This window comes from Rhamphochromis sp. 'chilingali' (genome assembly GCF_963969265.1).
Source record: "Rhamphochromis sp. 'chilingali' genome assembly, chromosome: 2".
In the NCBI taxonomy this organism is placed as follows: domain Eukaryota; kingdom Metazoa; phylum Chordata; class Actinopteri; order Cichliformes; family Cichlidae; genus Rhamphochromis; species Rhamphochromis sp. 'chilingali'.
In genome coordinates, this window is record NC_137930.1 from 67,605,619 (window position 1) to 67,625,492 (window position 19,874).

Here is a 19,874-nt window from a genome sequence, read left to right on the forward strand (position 1 = left end):
GAGGATTGGCTGCCTGGGGACCTGGCAGAAATATATAGAAATACTATTATTAAGCATAAATACTACATTTAGTAGAAATACTATGTTTTAGCACAAATATTATAAAAAGAAGAAAAACTATAATTTAGCAGAAATACTATATTAAGCACAAATCCTATAAAAAGCAGAAATACTATAATTTAGAACAAACAGTATAAAAAGCAGAAATACTATAATTTAGCAGAAATACTATGTTAGGCACAAATCCTATAAAAAGCAGAAATAGTATAATTTAGCAGAAATACTATGTTAGGCACAAATCCTATAAAAAGCAGAAATACTATAATTTAGCAGAAATACTATATTAGGCATAAATCCTATGAAAAGCAGAAATAGTATGATTTAGCAGAAATACTGTATTTAGCACAAGTACCGAAAAGTACCAGAAATACTATGATTTAGCAGAATAGTAATAACTTATTGAAACACAAATGCACAGAGGGACACACAAACACAGGCTCTAATCCAGTCAACCAGTCTAACTATGTTCAATTTAAATCCTACAATGACATGCTGTCAAATAAGGGCAGGGTCCTCTCTCTCCCACTAAACACACACACACACACACACACACACACACACACACACAGGGAGAGAGGACTAAGTTTCTAGGTCAGCCTGGGAGCTGCTGAATTTGAATCCACCAATCAGAGAGGCTGTTTACGTTTTCCCGCCAAAACAGGTGCATCTTTTTACACACGCAGCACAGAGACATAGACCTGCTTCTTTCAGTTTATTTCACATAGTGAGGATTCCCCTCAAACAAATGACCATAATTTCCTAACCATAGGGGCTAGAGCGGTCATTCTTACACCGTTTTGTTCAGAAGAGATGGGGGAATCTTCAAGTGTTGACAATTTATCATTAAAATATGAATTTTTAGAGATATATGACATGGATGACTTGTTGACTTAGAAGCCACGAATTCCCCAATATGCAAATTTGAATACCTGGAGCCCACATACATGATTGGCTGGCTGGGAAGCTGTGCAGGCCCTGATTTGTGGATTTGAATTCCTCAGCCCTCAGATATGATTGGCTGGCTTAGAAGCCATGAAGGCCCCAATATGCAAATTTGAATGCCTCAGGACACATATATGATTGGCTGGGAAGCCGTGCAGGCCCTGATTTGAAAATTTGAATTTCTCAGTCCTCACAGAGGATTGGCTGCCTGGGGACCTGGCAGAAATATATAGAAATACTATCATTAAGCATAAATACTACATTTAGTAGAAATACTATGTTTTAGCACAAATACTATAAAAAGCAGAAATACTATAATTTAGCAGAAATACTATATTAAGCACAAATCCTATAAAAAGCAGAAATAGGATGATTAAGCATAAACACTACATTTAGTAGAAATACTATGTTTGAGCAAAAATCCTATAAAAAGCAGAAATACTATATTAGGCACAAATCCCATAAAAAGCAGAAATAGTATGATTAAGCATAAATACTACATTTAGTAGAAATACTATGTTTTAGCACAAATAGTATAAAAAGCAGAAATATTGTAATTTAGCAGAAATACTATATTAGGCACAAATCTTATAAAATAGCAGAAATAGTATTATTTAGCACAATAGTAATAAGTTAAACAGAAAAATTGGAAAAGCAAAATGGACAGCTGAAAAAATGCTGAACATGCTGAGGGTCCCTCAAATATACTTGTTAAATGAAAAAATCAGCAAAAAAATGCACAGGGAGAGAGAAGTAAGTTTCTAGGTCAGCCTGGGAGCTGCTGAATTTGAATCCACCAATCAGAGAGCCTGTGTACTTTTTCCCGCCAAAACATGTGCCTCTTTTTACACACGCAGCACAGAGAGGCACAGGATTATTGCAGCCTATTTCTCATAGTGAGGACTCCCCTCAAACAAATGACCATAATTTCCAAACCGTAGGGGCTAGAGCGGTCATTCTTACACCGTTTTGTTCAGAAGAGATGGGGGAATCTTCCAGTGTTTACAATTTATCATTAAAATATGAATTATTAAAGATATTTGACTTCTAATGCACCATAACTGAGTAGAGCGAAGCAAAAACTGCCTTGACTTGCCCTCAAACAACGCTTTCTAACTCGAAATCTATTTGGAGTATCGATATCATTCTTTCACCGTAAGAGACAGCAGGCTTTGGTGAACAATCATGGAAATTTTCAGGTCTCTGTGGAAATCCAAAATAAAGTTATGACGAGAGAAAAAAGTGGTTCATTTCCACAGTTTGAAATCTGAAGAAATCTGAGCGAAGGACGAATTTCCTACCCTCAAACAAGTCCAACTCATTTCAGAACGGTAATAGGTGAGAAAGAAATTCTTGAATTGTGAGCGTCAGGGGTGTCTGAAGATATTCGGGGACAAGCCTCATGTCTTAACTTTGCTTCGTTAAGGAGATATGACGATTCGAATATGCCTCTCATTACAGAAATCCAGCGGTGATTTTGAACAAGCTCTCCATTCACTTTATATGGAGAGTTTTCTGACCTTGTGTTAGTCTGAGGAGATTTGCAAAAATTCTATAAATCCCACAACAATGATGGTGACATTTTCTGAAAGCCAGCAAAAATACCTACGTTTTGATGTATAATTTGTGGAAGTTGAGTGAAAATTGAGCAAGTAGCAGGAAGTTGTTCGGACATGAAGTGAAAATTGCAAAACCTTCAGTGGCACACTGGAAGCCAAGAGCATAGCAACCATAACAACACATGTATTTTGTGAAAAATCACAATTTTGCAACTCAAAACTTTAAGAGGCATAAAAGTAAAACAGTAAAAGATTTGAAAAAGCTGAATCATACCTGAATAGCCCAATAATTTGTGAACATTTTAAAGTTTGAATGGTTGTTCTAGGTGAAAATATGAGGAAGTAGTTAAGTTTCAAAAACAAGCAAATTTTAGCAGAATTGCTGAAGTTTCCCATTCATTTCAATGGGACAAATTAAAGGAAAAAAGTGGAATATTTTAAAAAGTATAATAGTTAAAAATAGCAAAAATCATAGCAGGAATTAGCAAAAATAGCTGAATAGTTTAAAATTTGAACGGTGAAAATCGGCTGAAAATTGTGGAAGTAGTTTAACGGCGAAAAGTGTACGGAAGCAACTAGAATAATAATAATAATAAAGAATAAAGAGAAACAGGAACTCAATAGTGTGGATGCTTAAAGCATCCACACAATAAAGAATAAAGAGAAACAGGAACTCAATAGTGTGGATGCTTAAAGCATCCACACAACTAGAAAAATTTGCATTTCCTGCGAAAATGCAGTGTGGATGCTTAAAGCTGAAGCTGTATGCAAAAACTAGCTGAAAAAGCTGAAAAGTTGCAGAAATTGTAAAAACTTTGCAGAAGCAAAAGAAGTTTGCTAAAATGGAATAACTTAGCAGAACTGCAATATCTTAGAGGAAACATAATACTTGGCAGAAATACAATAGCATAGCAGAATTTAGCAGAAATATTGTAACTTACCAGAAACATGATAACTTCTCAAAAATACAAGAATTTAGGAGAAATAGTATAAGATAACAGAAAGAATATATTTAGCCAAAAATACTTAAACATTACAGAAACACTATGATTTAGAAAAATAGTACAACAGAGCAGAAATATTGTGATTTACCAGAGACACTGTGATGAACTATGAATATTGTAATTTTAAATTGAGACTATGTTTTAGCACAAATATTATAATTTGGCAGAAATACTATAATTTAGCAGAAATACTATATTAAGCACAAATCCTATAAAAAGCAGAAATGGTATGATTAAGCACAAATACTACATTTAGTAGAAATACTTTGTTTTAGCACAAATCCCATAAAAAGCAGAAATACTGTACTATGATTTAGTAGAAAAACTATAATTAATCAGAAATACTAAATTTAGCAGAAATACTATATTAAGCACAAATCCTATAAAAAGCAGAAATACTATGATTAAGCATAAATACTACATTTAGTAGAAATACTATATTAAGCACAGATCTTATAAAAAGCAGAAATACTATATTAAGCACAAATCCTATAAAAGCAGAAATAGTATATTAAGCACAAATCTTATGAAATAGCAGAAACAGTATGATTTAGCACAATAGTAATAAGTTAAACAGAAAAATTGGAAAAGCAAAATGGACAGCTGAAAAAATGCTGAACATGCTGAGGGTCCCTCAAATATACTTGTTAAATGAAAAAATCAGCATAAAAATGCACAGGGAGAGAGAAGTAAGTTTCTAGGTCAGCCTGGGAGCTGCTGAATTTGAATCCACCAATCAGAGAGCCTGTGTACTTTTCCCCGCCAAAACAGGTGCATCTTTTTACACACGCAGCAGAGAGAGGCACAGGATTATTGCAGCCTATTTCTCATAGTGAGGACTCCCCTCAAACAAATGACCATAATTTCCAAACCGTAGGGGCTAGAGCGGTCATTCTTACACCGTTTTGTTCAGAAGAGATGGGGGAATCTTCCAGTGTTAACAATTTATCAATAAAATGTGAATTTTTAGAGATATACGACATGGATGACTTGTTGACTTAGAAGCCACGAATTCCCCCAATATGCAAATTTGAATGCCTGAGGCCACATATATGATTGGCTGGCTGGGAAGCTGTGCAGGCCCTGATTTGTGGATTTGAATTCCTCAGCCCTCAGATATGATTGGCTGGCTTAGAAGCCATGAAGGCCCCAATATGCAAATTTGAATGCCTCAGGACACTTATATGATTGGCTGGGAAACCGTGCAGGCCCTGATTTGAAAATTTGAATGTCTCAGTCCTCACAGAGGATTGGCTGCCTGGGGACCTGGCAGAAATATATAGAAATACTATGATTAAGCATAAATACTACATTTAGTAGAAATACTATGTTTTAGCACAAATACTATAAAAAGCAGAAATACTATAATTTAGCAGAAATACTATATTAAGCACAAATCCTATAAAAAGCAGAAATACTATATTAAGCACAAATTCTATAAAAAGCAGAAATACTATATTAAGCACAAATTCTATAAAAAGCAGAAATACTATATTAAGCACAAATCCTATTAAAAGCAGAAATACTATATTAAGCACAAATCTTATGAAATAGCAGAAACAGTATGATTTAGCACAATAGTAATAAGTTAAACAGAAAAATTAGAAAAGCAAAATGGACAGCTGAAAAAATGCTGAACATGCTGAGGGTCCCTCAAATATACTTGTTAAATGAAAAAATCAGCAAAAAAAATGCACAGGGAGAGAGAAGTAAGTTTCTAGGTCAGCCTGGGAGCTGCTGAATTTGAATCCACCAATCAGAGAGCCTGTGTACTTTTTCCCGCCAAAACAGGTGCATCTTTTTACACACGCAGCAGAGAGAGGCACAGGATTATTGCAGCCTATTTCTCATAGTGAGGACTCCCCTCAAACAAATGACCATAATTTCCTAACCGTAGGGGCTAGAGCGGTCATTCTTACACCGTTTTGTTCAGAAGAGATGGGGGAATCTTCCAGTGTTAACAATTTATCATTAAAATGTGAATTTTTAGAGATATACGACATGGATGACTTGTTGACTTAGAAGCCACGAATTCCCCCAATATGCAAATTTGAATGCCTGAGGCCACATATATGATTGGCTGCCTGGGAAGCCGTGCAGGCCCTGATTTGTGGATTTGAATTCCTCAGCCCTCAGATATGATTGGCTGGCTTAGAAGCCATGAAGGCCCCAATATGCAAATTTGAATGCCTCAGGACACATATATGATTGGCTGGGAAACCGTGCAGGCCCTGATTTGAAAATTTGAATGTCTAAGTCCTCACAGAGGATTGGCTGCCTGGGGACCTGGCAGAAATATATAGAAATACTATGATTAAGCATAAATACTACATTTAGTAGAAATACTATGTTTTAGCACAAATACTATAAAAAGCAGAAATACTATAATTTAGCAGAAATACTATATTAAGCACAAATCCTATAAAAAGCAGAAATACTATATTAGGCACAAATCCTATAAAAAGTAGAAATAGTATGATTAAGCATAAATACTACATTTAGTAGAAATACTATGTTTTAGCACAAATAGTATAAAAAGCAGAAATATTATAATTTAGCACAAATAGTATAAAAAGCAGAAATATTATAATTTAGCACAAATAGTATAAAAAGCAGAAATACTACATTTAGTAGAAATACTATGTTTTAGCACAAATAGTATAATAAAGCAGAAATACTATAATTTAGCAGAATAGCAATAACTTACAAAATTACAAATATGGAGGCATATTGAAACAGAAATGCAGAGAGGGACACACAAACACAGGCTCTAATCCAGTCAATCAGTCTAACTATATTCAATTTAAATCCTACAATGACATGCTGCCAAATAAGGGTAGGGTTCTTTCTCTCCCACTAAACACACACACACACACACACACACACACACACACACACACACACACACACACAGGGAGAGAGCTGCCGAATTTAAATCCACCAATCAGAGTGGCTGTTTACGTTTTCCCGCCAAAACAGGTGCATCTTTTTACACACGCAGCAGAGAGAGGCACAGGATTATTGCAGTCTATTTCTCATAGTGACGACTCCCCTCAAACAAATGACCATAATTTCCTAACCGTAGGGGCTAGAACGGTCATTCTTACACCGTTTTCTTCAGAAGACATGGGGGAATCTTCCAGTGTTTACAATTTATCATTAAAATATGAATTATTAAAGATATTTGACTTCTAATGCACCATAACTGAGTAGAGCGAAGCAAAAACTGCCTTGACTTGCCCTCAAACAACGCTTTGTAACTTGAAATCTGTTTGGAGTATCAATATCATTCTTTCACCATAAGAGACAGCAGGCTTTGGTGAACAATCATGGAAATTTTCAGGTCTCTGTGGAAATCCAACAAAAAGTTATGACGAGAGAAAAAAGTGGTTCATTTCCAGACTTTGAAATCTGAAGAAATCTGAGCGAAGGACGAATTTCCTACCCTCAAACAAGTCCAACTCATTTCAGAACGGTAATACGTGAGAAAGAAATTCTTGAATTGTGAGCGTCAGGGGTGTCTGAAGATATTCGGGGACAAGCCTCATGTCTTAAAGTCGCTTCGTTAAGGAGATATGACGATTCGAATATGCCTCTCATTACAGAAATCCAGCGATGATTTTGAACAAGCTCTCCATTGAGTTTATATGGAGAGTTTTGAGACCTTGTGTTGGTCTGAGGAGATTTGCCAAAATTCTATAAATCCCACAACAATGATAGTGACATTTTCTGAAAGCCAGCAAAAATACCTACGTTTTGATGTATAATTTGTGGAAGTTGAGTGAAAATTGAGCAAGTAGCAAGAAGTTGTTCGGACATGAAGTGAAAATTGCAAAACCTTCAGTGACACACTGGAAGCCAAGAGCATAGCAACCATAACAACGCATGTATTTTGTGAAAAATCATAATTTTGCAACTCAAAACTTTAAGGGGCATAAAAGTAAAACGGTAAAAGATTTGAAAAAGCTGATTTATACCTGAATAGCCCAATAATTTGAGAACATTTTAAAGTTTGAATGGTTGTTCTAGGTGAAAATATGAGGAAGTAGTTAAGTTTCAAAAACAAGCAAATTTTAGCAGAATTGCTGAAGTTTCCCATTCATTTCAATGGGACAAATTAAAGGAAAAAAGTGGAATATTTTAAAAAGTATAATAGTTAAAAATACCAAAAGATATAGCAGGAATTAGCAAAAATAGCTGAATAGTTTAAAGTTTGAACGGTGAAAATAGCACAAAAATTGTGGAAGTAGTTAAACGGCGAAAAGTGTACGGAAGTCCTAAGAATAATAATAACTAGAAAAATTTGCATTTCCTGCGAAAATGCAGTGTGGATGCTTAAAGCTGAAGCTGTATGCAAAAAGTAGCTGAAAAAGCTGAAAAGTTGCAGAAATTGTAAAAACTTTGCAGAAGCAAAAGAAGTTTGCTAAAATGGAATAACTTAGCAGAACTGCAATATCTTAGAGGAAACATAATACTTGGCAGAAATACAATAGCATAGCAGAATTTAGCAGAAATATTGTAACTTACCAGAAACATGATAACTTCTCAAAAATACAAGAATTTAGGAGAAATAGTATAAGATAACAGAAAGAATATATTTAGCCAAAAATACTTAAACATTACAGAAACACTATGATTTAGAAAAATAGTACAACAGAGCAGAAATATTGTGATTTACCAGAGACACTGTGATGAACTATGAATATTGTAATTTTAAATTAAGACTATGTTTTAGCACAAATATTATAATTTGGCAGAAATACTATATTAAGCACAAATTCTATAAAAAGCAGAAATACTATATTAAGCACAAATCCTATTAAAAGCAGAAATACTATATTAAGCACAAATCTTATGAAATAGCAGAAACAGTATGATTAAGCATAAATACTACATTTAGTAGAAATACTATGTTTTAGCACAAATAGTATAAAAAGCAGAAATACTGTAATTTAGCAGAAATACTATATTAGGCACAAATCTTATAAAATAGCAGAAATAGTATGATTTAGCACAATAGTAATAAGTTAAACAGAAAAATTGGAAAAGCAAAATGGACAGCTGAAAAAATGCTGAACATGCTGAGGGTCCCTCAAATATACTTGTTAAATGAAAAAATCAGCAAAAAAATGCACAGGGAGAGAGAAGTAAGTTTCTAGGTCAGCCTGGGAGCTGCTGAATTTGAATCCACCAATCAGAGTGCCTGTGTACTTTTTCCCGCCAAAACATGTGCCTCTTTTTACACACGCAGCACAGAGAGGCACAGGATTATTGCAGCCTATTTCTCATAGTGAGGACTCCCCTCAAACAAATGACCATAATTTCCTAACCGTAGGGGCTAGAGTGGTCATTCTTACATCGTTTTGTTCAGAAGAGATGGGGGAATCTTCCAGTGTTTACAATTTATCATTAAAATATGAATTATTAAAGATATTTGACTTCTAATGCACCATAACTGAGTAGAGCGAAGCAAAAACTGCCTTGACTTGCCCTCAAACAACGCTTTGTGACTTGAAATCTATTTGGAGTATCGATATCATTCTTTCACCGTAAGAGACAGCAGGCTTTGGTGAACAGTCATGGAAATTTTCAGGTCTCTGTGGAAATCCAACAAAAAGTTATGACGAGAGAAAAAAGTGGTTCATTTCCACAGTTTGAAATCTGAAGAAATCTGAGCGAAGGACGAATTTCCTACCCTCAAACAAGTCCAACTCATTTCAGAACGGTAATAGGTGAGAAAGAAATTCTTGAATTGTGAGCGTCAGGGGTGTCTGAAGATATTCGGGGACAAGCCTCATGTCTTAACTTTGCTTCGTTAAGGAGATATGACGATTCGAATATGCCTCTCATTACAGAAATCCAGCGGTGATTTTGAACAAGCTCTCCATTCACTTTATATGGAGAGTTTTCTGACATTGTGTTGGTCTGAGGAGATTTGCGAAAATTCTATAAATCCCACAACAATGATAGTGACATTTCCTGAAAGCCAGCAAAAATACCTACGTTTTGATGTATAATTTGTGGAAGTTGAGTGAAAATTGAGCAAGTAGCAAACAGTTGTTCGGACATGAAGAGAAGACTGCAAAACCTTCAGTGTCACACTGGAAGCCAAGAGCATAGCAACCATAACAACGCATGTATTTTGTGAAAAATCACAATTTTGCAACTCAAAACTTTAAGAGGCATAAAAGTAAAACAGTAGAAGATTTGAAAAAGCTGAATCATACCTGAATAGCCCAATAATTTGTGAATATTTTAAAATTTGAATGGTTGTTCTAGGTGAAAATATGAGGAAGTAGTTAAGTTTCAAAAACAAGCAAATTTTAGCAGAATTGCAGAAGTTTCCCATTCATTTCAATGGGACAAATTAAAGGAAAAAAGCTTAATATTTTAAAAAGTATAATAGTTAAAAATAGCAAAAGTCATAGCCGGAAAGAGCAAAAATAGCTGAATAGTTTAAAATTTGAACGGTGAAAATCGGCTGAAAATTGTGGAAGTAGTTTAACGGCAAAAAGTGTACGGAAGTCCTAAGAATAATAATAATAATAATAAAGAATAAAGAGAAACAGGAACTCTATAGTGTGGATGCTTAAGCATCCACACAATAAAGAATAAAGAGAAACAGGAACTCAATAGTGTGGATGCTTAAAGCATCCACACAATAAAGAATAAAGAGAAACAGGAACTCAATAGTGTGGATGCTTAAAGCATCCACACAATAAAGAGAAACAGGAACTCAATAGTGTGGATGCTTAAAGCATCCACACAATAAAGAATAAAGAGAAACAGGAACTCAATAGTGTGGATGCTTAAAGCATCCACACAATAAAGAATAAAGAGAAACAGGAACTCTATAGTGTGGATGCTTAAAGCATCCACACAATAATAAAGAATAAAGAGAAACAGGAACTCAATAGTGTGGATGCTTAAAGCATCCACACAATTAATGATCAAGTGTATTAATAAGTTGTCACTTACTGCCACAGAGGTGCTTTTTATAAACAGTGCAGTAATAATCACACAAAAATACTGACCGTAATTTGAAATGCACACAAAATAGTTAAATGTTTCACACACACACACACACACACACACACACACACACTCCATCATGGGCACAAACTTTAGGAATAAAGGAAATGACTCTCATCCATCAAACTGATACAGCCCAGTTTTGTTATCTACCGTCATAGAAGATGAGATGCAAATAGAGACCTACACATAACCACACACACACCTCCAGGAACACTGACAGCGTGGACAGGCAGTCAGCCTGCGTGTCTAAGCATGAATGACACCCGACAGTGGGCGGGCACTGAGGGCAGTGGACCGAGGAGAGTTTTTTCCGGCTATAATAAAACAGTTTAATTGGATTTGTTCATATGCAGGAGAGCTAGTTGTCTGGATTAGCATATCAATGCCTTCACATAAATCGTATTTTCAAGTGCATTGAGCACTAAGCAGCGCAAAATTAATTCTGCATGATATGCCTAGGGGCTTGGCACGGTGTTTTTTTCCATGCAGAGGACACCCTGACAGACACCAGCGAGCATGTACCAGTCACACTCGTCCTGTATTTACACACATACAATCTATTTATGATGCACTCACTCTAACAAAAGGCTTGAACATACGCAACTTTTGCAAAACTGTTACATGAAGACAAAGTTTGCAGATGTGGTGACACCAACCCCAGCTGGCTTTGGAGCCACCAGTCTACTGCAGCACATTTTAAACTCATAATCACACCTAAAGGTAACTTACTCCAACTTCCATGATGCATTTGGCTTTACCTTTCTCCAATCTTTAAAGAAATTCTCGCGGAACACCTTCTTGGTGGTGTACTCATGATCCAGCATCTGGGCAAAGAACACCGCCACCTCTTCTGCCGCCAGGCTCAGCTTTACCTTTTTACCTGCACACAAGCAGCATCACTTACACTGAGATCATTTTTAACAGCATTAAACCAACCAAGCCTTATTGTCAGAACTATACGTTTATCGAGCCGTACTAGTCAAGAACACAAGCCTTTGGGAGCTCGGGGTCCTCTGAAGATCCACCACCCAGTACCACCCCCACCTTAGCTCCTCCAGGCTGTCAGACTAGCCCGTGGATAGAGGGAGGTAGGATTAGAGGCAAGGACAGTGATCTACATTCAAGTCCACTGCTAGGACCAACCTTTAAAAACATGCACGTGCAGGAATTAACAGATCAAACCAAGTCCCCGTAGGACCCCGTTTGCAGCTGGACTGCTAAACAAAGCAAAAACAATTACAGCCATCAATCAGTATCCAGCTTCAAACACGTCTTGAATCCTAAAGGCCCAATAGCGTGCGGCTATGTCTTCTGTGTGAGCAAACAAAGTCAGGATGTGTGTACGCTAGCGTTCACAAGATTGTCTTAAAATTACAGTCCAAGCTCAGACCTCATCCCGAGCGAAACTGTGTGGCTGCACCTTTATGCCCAATGAGCTGAAGCGACTTTATAAAGTAACCTGAACAAACAAACACACACTTTAAACTTTTGCAATATAAATGGCTCATAAGAACCTATATAACACCCGTCAGGCTCCATCATATGTCCAATGACATTCTGGACATTTGTACGAAATACAGAAAAAGGAACTCTTCTCCATTGTCTATGGGAATGTCCTAAAATTCAGGAATTCTGGAAAGATGTCACCAAGTGTTTGTCTGAAGTGTTTAAGGTTAAAATCCCCTTAAAGGCTAAACTGTGTACTGATAAAGCAGACTAAATCACTGGACTATGGACTGCTTCGAGCCTGAGGAGCCACTGCACTATGCTGGACAAGTATGGATGCAGCCTCCATGGGACTCTGGAAGAAGGAAATCACAGATTCATACATTGCCATGGGCAAACAACGGCACTTTGTGAATATCTGGAAGCCATACATGGATATCACAGGCAGTGGAGGTTATTCATGAGCAGGGAGGGATTCCTTTTTTGTATCAGTGTGAGAGCCATGTTCATTTCTACACGTGATCTTGATGCAGGCCTGAAGTCTGGGTGTGTGAATGTGAGGGGTTTAAATATCTGTATTGCATAAAGAAAATTTCACAGGACTGCATGAATACCTTTCAGAACTGCAATGTAACATTTCATTATTTTTTTTTCCAACAGCAACTGATGATGTTTCTTGGAAAGGACTGCTCTTCTACAAAACTAAGCCGTGACCAGAGCAGCACTTAAACTAAAGAGGATGGAGCTTTGGCCTTGGCTCTGGAAGGACACTCATGAAGGTTTGATAATCAGTCTAAAATCTTTCTTAAAGAAAGTTTAATAAACCTTTTTAAAAGCTTCTGAAGAAACATTAACAGACTATCCATCACAGCCTCTTGAATCGACACTGAACCTTTTTTCTGTCTAAGATTGAACTCACTCTTACATTTTATTGATTTGATACATAACTGGTAATCCTAGATTAGGAATACAGACAATCATGACGTAAATTATTGGCATAAAATGAAATTCTTGTATAATTATTTATTCATAATTTTTCTAGGACAACTGTAACGCTCTCCATAAATGAGACCCACACAATGCTTTTCGTACATGAGCTGATTCTGGCTTTTAGAGTGAGGCAGACGTATCAGTAAATGATGTCGGTAATGTCTGACTGCGCTGTATAGAAGCAGAGAAGCCTACACTGAAGTGCATCTAACTTGTAAAATCATTTAACACTGTCTCAACAGTATCTGTAAGACACAAAAGTAGAGCTCCTGTACCCGTCACCCTTGTTTCAATCACACACTCAACTGACCATTATAGTAGAAGTGAACATTGTCAGGTAAAGGCTGGTACTCAGGGGGAAAGTAGGGTCCTTTGTGTTCCAAGAACTTCCATTTCACCCCATCTTCATACTTCTCTTCCTCCCACCTGACAAAAACCAAGATGATAAAAAAGTACAGACGCATCAGTGAAAGTTAAAATTGCACTTTGTGTTTGTATGTGTGGGTGGGAAGAGTGTCCAGATGAAAAGAGCACTCCACAACCATCTCCAGCGATTCTGCTCCTCCTCCTCCTTCTTTTTGATCTTCAGCTGTCTTGCTTCTTCAATCTCCTCCTTTGTCTTCTTACTTTTTTTTGACACAGCCTGCTCTTCTTCCTCCTTCTTTACCATCTGTGCAGAAGAGAGAAAAAAACTCACCATGAACCATGTTTCTCGTGCTGAACTTGTTGTAGGTGCAAGATTACCCCGATGGAGACAGAAGTTTACCTTTTGTGTTCTCTTCTTTGACGTCTTTGTCTGAGCCACTCCATCACCTTCTTCTTCGAGATGACGTTGCTTTTTCTTCTTCTTCAGGCTGCATGCAACATGGGAATGAAAGAAACTAATGGCTTGCATACAAAACTAAGTGAATTACTCATGAAAGGTACATTTTTCTGCAGCAGCTTTCAGTAAAAGTGATCCTACATGAAGAAGGACACACAAGGATTTTTTCTAGACCTGGTCAGACTTACGTGGGTGAATTGGCAGAATCACTGGTGCCTTCTTTGGGGTCATCTTTAATTCTTTTCCTTTTCACTCCTTTCTTCTTTGCTGTAAAAGCATCATCCTGTAGTTCCTGTTTCACAGATTCACTGAACGACAAAATGAACAGTTTTAGCTACAAATGTATCCACTCTGTAGCATCAGAGTTACACATTTCTGCTGACATATTAGCATAATTATTAAAATACTCATTCCAAAGTGCAGCTCTAGTCTTAACAGCAAGCCTTCAAAATTTAATTCACAATTTTTAATTTTAATTTTTTTGGACCCAAGTCGGACCTTATTTTAGTTTTTTAAGACTTAGACTAACACATTTCTGAATTCTTATCAAGTGTTCTATATTTTATTCATTTTTAATCTCACTTGAGTAGATGGTTTTGTATCAACTTAATAAAGTTAACATGCAGAATAAAAGCTTGATGCCTTATTTTTCACTGCTGCCCTCCTGTTTGGCGTAGAAAGAAAATCTTTAAGCACACCGTGATGACTCACTGACCATAAGAAATCAAGCATAATTGTGGTAATTGAGTAAAATTATCGACAGTAATGATAATGACATAATGACAGCGTTTAGAGATTTTAAAAAGGAGAGAAAAAAAAGGAGTAATTACACAAGTGCAAGCCTGGATTTCCCTGCAGAGTGAAGATTTGATGGGTAGAGAAATGGCCCAAATTAAGAAATCAACAAATTACAGTCACTGCTGCTAATAAAAATTTGTTTTCTCCTTTTCCTCCCACAACATTCTGGAAATGAACAAAATGTGGAAAATGTAAAGCAGCGTAGCACATAATTGCCAAATTGGCTTACTGATCCAAATTACAAGGCACTATAGTAGCAACTATTCACTGTGCATTTATCAGGATAATGTTCTTTCTGCTACAGCAGGACCCTGATGCTTTCAGATTGAAGGTAATGAGCTATTCCTGGGGTTCTCAGGTCTATGACTCCATCCGGTCACTGCACCCAATACTGTATGAACTCAGGCAGAAAAACAAAGATATCTGTTTTACAATACAATTAGAATAAAGTACCAGTATACCCCACAGAATAAAACAAATATAGAATCAATTAACCCAAGCTAACGTCTTTGGACTGTGGGAATGCCAAGTACTTGGAGAGAATCCACACAGCTCACAACATGTGACAGAAAAGTGGACTCTGTGCCTGACAACCTATCACACTGTTGTGAGTTTCAGAAACACTGAAACAGAACACAACCAGTAATTATCATCATTAGTATTAGTGAGTCTTACTATGATAAGTTGTGTTATTGTAGCTACTTTGACAAATCAGAAGCTACATCACTGGAACACTTTAGGCATATTTGCAAAGCTAATTTCTACAGTAACGTTTCAGTTGTGTGGGCAGCACGGTGGCACGGTGGTTAGCACTGTTGCCGCACAGCAAGAAGGTCCTGAGTTCAATTCCAACACCAGGCCGGGGTCTTTCTGTGTGGAGTTTGCATGTTCTCCCCGTGTTTGCGTGGGTTCCCTCCGGGTACTCCGGCTTAAATAATTTCCCCCAGGGATCAATAAAGTATTCTGATTCCTCCCACCGTCCAAAGACATGCAGCTTGTGGGGATAGGTTAATTGGATAATCCAAATTGTCACTAGGTGTGAATGTTCGAATGAATGTGAGTGTGAATGGTTGTCTGTCCCTGTGTGTTGGCCCTGCGACAGACTGGCGACCTGTCCAGGGTGTACCCCGCCTCTTGCCCTATGACAGCTGGGATAGGCTCCAGCGCCCCCTGCGACCCTGAAAAGGATAAGCGGAAGCGAATGGATGGATGGATGGATGGATGGACGTTTCAGTTGTTGTACACGCTGTAGACAATAAGACACCTTTATATGTCATTACTGACCTTTATGGTCCATCACGTCTTTAATCAGACACTACAGTCATTTTCATTGTTGCACTAAAAATTAGTGAATTTAATGATTGGCTATTATGAGTCAGAAGGAAGCCAGGCATTGAAGCAGAGATGATGTATGAGCTTTTCCTACATTTTAACAATATTAAAATCACAAAAATAAAAACAAGACATCATTCCCAAAGATTTTTTCCCACCTGCTCACAGCCGAAACATCGCTTAACATGAAGTCATGAGAAGGAAGAGAAGGATTTGAGCCAAATGCAGCCGAGCTGAATAGATTAGTTAGTGAAGGTTCACTCTGTGTAAGGCTTTATGGAGGAAGTGAGGGATTTTTAATGTAACGTGTAATATGCTCACTTTGGAAAAAGACGATGAAAGGAAAACGCTTTATCTGTCGTTCTGTTCTCTTTTCAGTCAAACTTTGCAAACGTAAGAGTACCGAGGTCAAGATGTTCAGTTCAACTGCTCAATGAAAGGAAAAAAACGTCGCGCTAGTAGAAACGGTTATATTTTTGTGGTATACTGCACTACTGAGCAAAATCCATAAAAAGCTATAAAAAGGAGGTTGGGTCACTGTGTGCACTGACATTTACGGTCTGTGGTTCTAATAGCCTTATGTTTCTTCACTAACTCTGCTGCAAGGCCTTAACTTTGCTCTCTGCACGAAACCCACTCAACTAGCACAGTTACCACCTGAGCCTTTGTGGGGGGAGAAAAAAAAACCCTAAAGGGAAACATTAAAAGCCAGAATTTCACAAAACGTTTTTCCATATGACATCTCCTTTGAAATGTCACTCAGAACATTGGGTTGGGCTAAATCCACATCTGGGAAATAATCCATTAACAACTCTATGGAAACACTGCTGTGAAACAGATTTGACGCAGCGGGCCTTCGGCCACAGCCTGCCATCCTGGCAACACCCCGCTGAGCATCCAACTACTCAAACTATGCAGTCTCATTTATTTCACTGCAGACAAGCCAAAGATATTTGTCGTCAGTGCACAGTAAAATTAATTTTCTGAAAGACAACATAACACACTGTAGAAAATGGGAATGCTTCTGTCCAGGAACCCTGAACATCAAAACACAAGAATTAATTTTTCATCACCTCGGGAGGGAGAAGGGAAAAAAAAGGAAAACTCTGGCACAGTTACACCAAAGCTTAGTGAGATTATTATCTCAGCATTTCAACAGTAATCCAGTGCTGGTAGCAGGACTTTTACCCTACCTGATGCTGCTGGATGATTCAACATTCTCCATCTTTGGTGTCTTGACCTAAGGGAATAACATAGATTAAAGCTCAAGGACAGACAGCTGGACCTTGATCTTACGCAAAGCACCAGAAGTGTTAAAAAAAAAAAAAAAAAAAGTGCGACTCATTTCTTTCACATCTCTGTAACAGTGCTGCACCTCAAGGTTACAAGCTTGTGCTTTTCTTAAATAGCAACTTTTTCCGAGAATAATCAAGATTCCTTACAATGAAACAATATCTACAGTCCTTAAATCTATCCGGTTGTTCAGTCTGACGTCACTAGCCGTGTCTGGGCCTAAACTCCGCTGCAGGTCCATATATCAAACGATCACTCAGCATTACTGAGAGTTGAAAAACTGTCTAAAGTCTTTCATCTTTAATAAAATGATCAGCGTTCTGCTCTACCAGGTGTAACAATTGAGTTTAACATCCAGGCATCCATGAAAACGGAATTTATGACATTTAACGGAGTTAGAAGTTAGCAGGAAGTTAGCTCGCTAGCTTCTATCTAAATACAATATAGCATGTCCTGACTGCGGGGTTTTGGAAACAAATTAAAACGTACAGCTCTGTTATCACTTCCAGCATAAATGAAGACAGAAAACTAAACAGCAGTGACGTTTGTAGGGTTACTGAAGTTGGGCTAGCTGGTATATAATGATGTGCTACGTGACCGCTAGCGACACAGCTATGTTAGCATAATATAAACAAGCTAACTTTTTTCCACTCGATAAAAGTTAACGTGAGTGTTCTCGGTGGTCAGGAACAAATGTAATCGCATGGCAGGATGCTGTAAAAGGACCAAACTTCAGCCAGGAGAACAACTGAGATAATCCATCCACAACACGAGGTTAGCCATTCATATACTGATGCATGGGCTGGGCTGTAGTTACATCCTAAGGTTTTAAAAACTGAGCTTAAATAAATGATTAGTGGTAATAAAAGCCGAGGGAGGTCAACAGGGATCACTGACTGTTTTAGGAGCTTTTTGAGATCAAATAGAAGAAAATACAAAACATTAAACATGTTAACAACACAAAAGCCATATTAAACGCAGACTACTTTAGACCCGGAAGTAGGATTCGTCACGTCATCACTTAACGACCGGATAGCATCGGGTTATGTTACACACTGTAATACAAAGTACTATTATTAATATGCAAACAGTTAGACCAGACCTTCCCAAAGTGTGGGGCCCACCCCCGTATGCCAAGGAGAAAAAAAACTAAACGCTTGGACACTGCTAGCACGGGGCGCCCACACAAACGCAAAGCAGGAGATGAAGCATCGCTGAATATGTTTCCAAACCAACTTCATTCTAAGCCAAAGTCTAGAAAATATGGTGAAGCAAATCTTCCCTTTGGCTTCACCTGCACAAGTGCCGAGGTAGGTCTCCCCTGCAGAATTGCTTTTCCCTTCGTCGGGAGCAGCGCTGGGCTGTTCAAATCACGGACAGTATCCCACATTCTTGATTCAATATTTTTCTTGTAAAACAAAGGGGGGCTCAGCAAAAAAAGTTTGGGAACCACTGAGTTAGACAATGGAGTGGGATTTGTTCATGTTCATGTGGAATATGCATGAGTTATAGGCGGACACGAATGATCCCTCCCCACTGGGTCACATTTCAGTGGCTGATAGGCCGCTTTTTAAAAATTACCTTTTTATGAGATTTTCTTTTATCCATGTTCTCCGTGGCTTTAGTTGGATTTGGGCTGTTCATCGGGATGCCATGACAGACGAAAGGAAAAGAAAAATGCTGTTAATGATGCCGTCTTTGAAACAAGACAAGTCAGAGAAGCACTGCATTAACAGACAGTTAGAGCTATGCTGTTATCAAGTGAAGGCTTGAGGGCATATTAGGATGATGTTAGACTCGTGTCCACGCCGAGATACGATTATTCTAGACAGACAACACTACAAAATGCCACCAATCAGACAAGCAGTGTCCCAGAGGAGCCTCCCACAGCCCTGAGCCTGCTTTTTTTTGAGTTGTGACCTTTCCAACCTTCAGAGCAGAATGCCAAATGAAACTGAGCTGTAATTACTCCTCTCTTTTTTAAATTACAAATCCTCAGCATCTGAATGAGGCAGTTCGCCAGTTAAAGCAGGAGCCACTTGCTCAGGAAAATTAGTTCCCCGAGTCTTGTACCTGAGAAGGATAAGTTGATCCTTTATCAGTAATTCAGTCAGTGTGCCATGAAATAACATGAGGCTAGCTGTCACAGAAAGCCGTCTGCTCTGCTGCCAGTGCCGCTTTCAGGTGTCTATTCATCTCTCTGCTCTCATCAATTACACAAGCCAATGACAGATCACTCCACATTCATTTGTCTGCTCACATATGCATGCTAATAAACGCATCAGATATCAAAGTAAATTAATTTATTCATATGAAGATGGAGTACCCACTGTACACAGTGAAATTAATGCATGCACTCAATGGCATCAGCCTGCGTGACAGCTCAGCCAGTACAGCAGTCTTCCAGTAACACTGTTTCCCCCCATTTAGCGGCACCCATACTGCCATATGGCTCAACTTATTCATTAACATTTTTTAATCCAAATTAATTTGTCTCCACATTCTACAACATGAAAGGCAAAGCTCCCTGCGAAAAACAGCTTTGATCTGGTCCCTGTGTCGACGCTGAACAGATGTTGGACGTGCTTCAGT

The 19,874-nt window shown here is 37.9% G+C and overlaps 1 protein-coding gene across 4 annotated transcripts in view; it reads right to left on the reverse strand.

The window, feature by feature from the left end:
• The window catches only part of LOC308392359 (DNA topoisomerase I, mitochondrial), a 53,005-nt gene that overhangs the window by 32,492 nt on the left and 639 nt on the right, over window positions 1-19,874 (reverse strand). For all 4 annotated transcript variants that reach the window (XM_080875341.1, XM_080875338.1, XM_080875339.1 and 1 more), the window contains exons 3-9: window positions 18,864-18,918; window positions 17,183-17,229; window positions 14,048-14,167; window positions 13,803-13,890; window positions 13,579-13,706; window positions 13,347-13,462; window positions 11,359-11,480 (exon numbers count right to left, since the gene is read on the reverse strand). In XM_080875341.1, coding sequence (XP_080731467.1) covers window positions 11,359-11,480; window positions 13,347-13,462; window positions 13,579-13,706; window positions 13,803-13,890; window positions 14,048-14,167; window positions 17,183-17,229; window positions 18,864-18,918 — 676 coding nt within the window. The remainder of the gene's footprint in view (window positions 1-11,358; window positions 11,481-13,346; window positions 13,463-13,578; window positions 13,707-13,802; window positions 13,891-14,047; window positions 14,168-17,182; window positions 17,230-18,863; window positions 18,919-19,874) is intronic.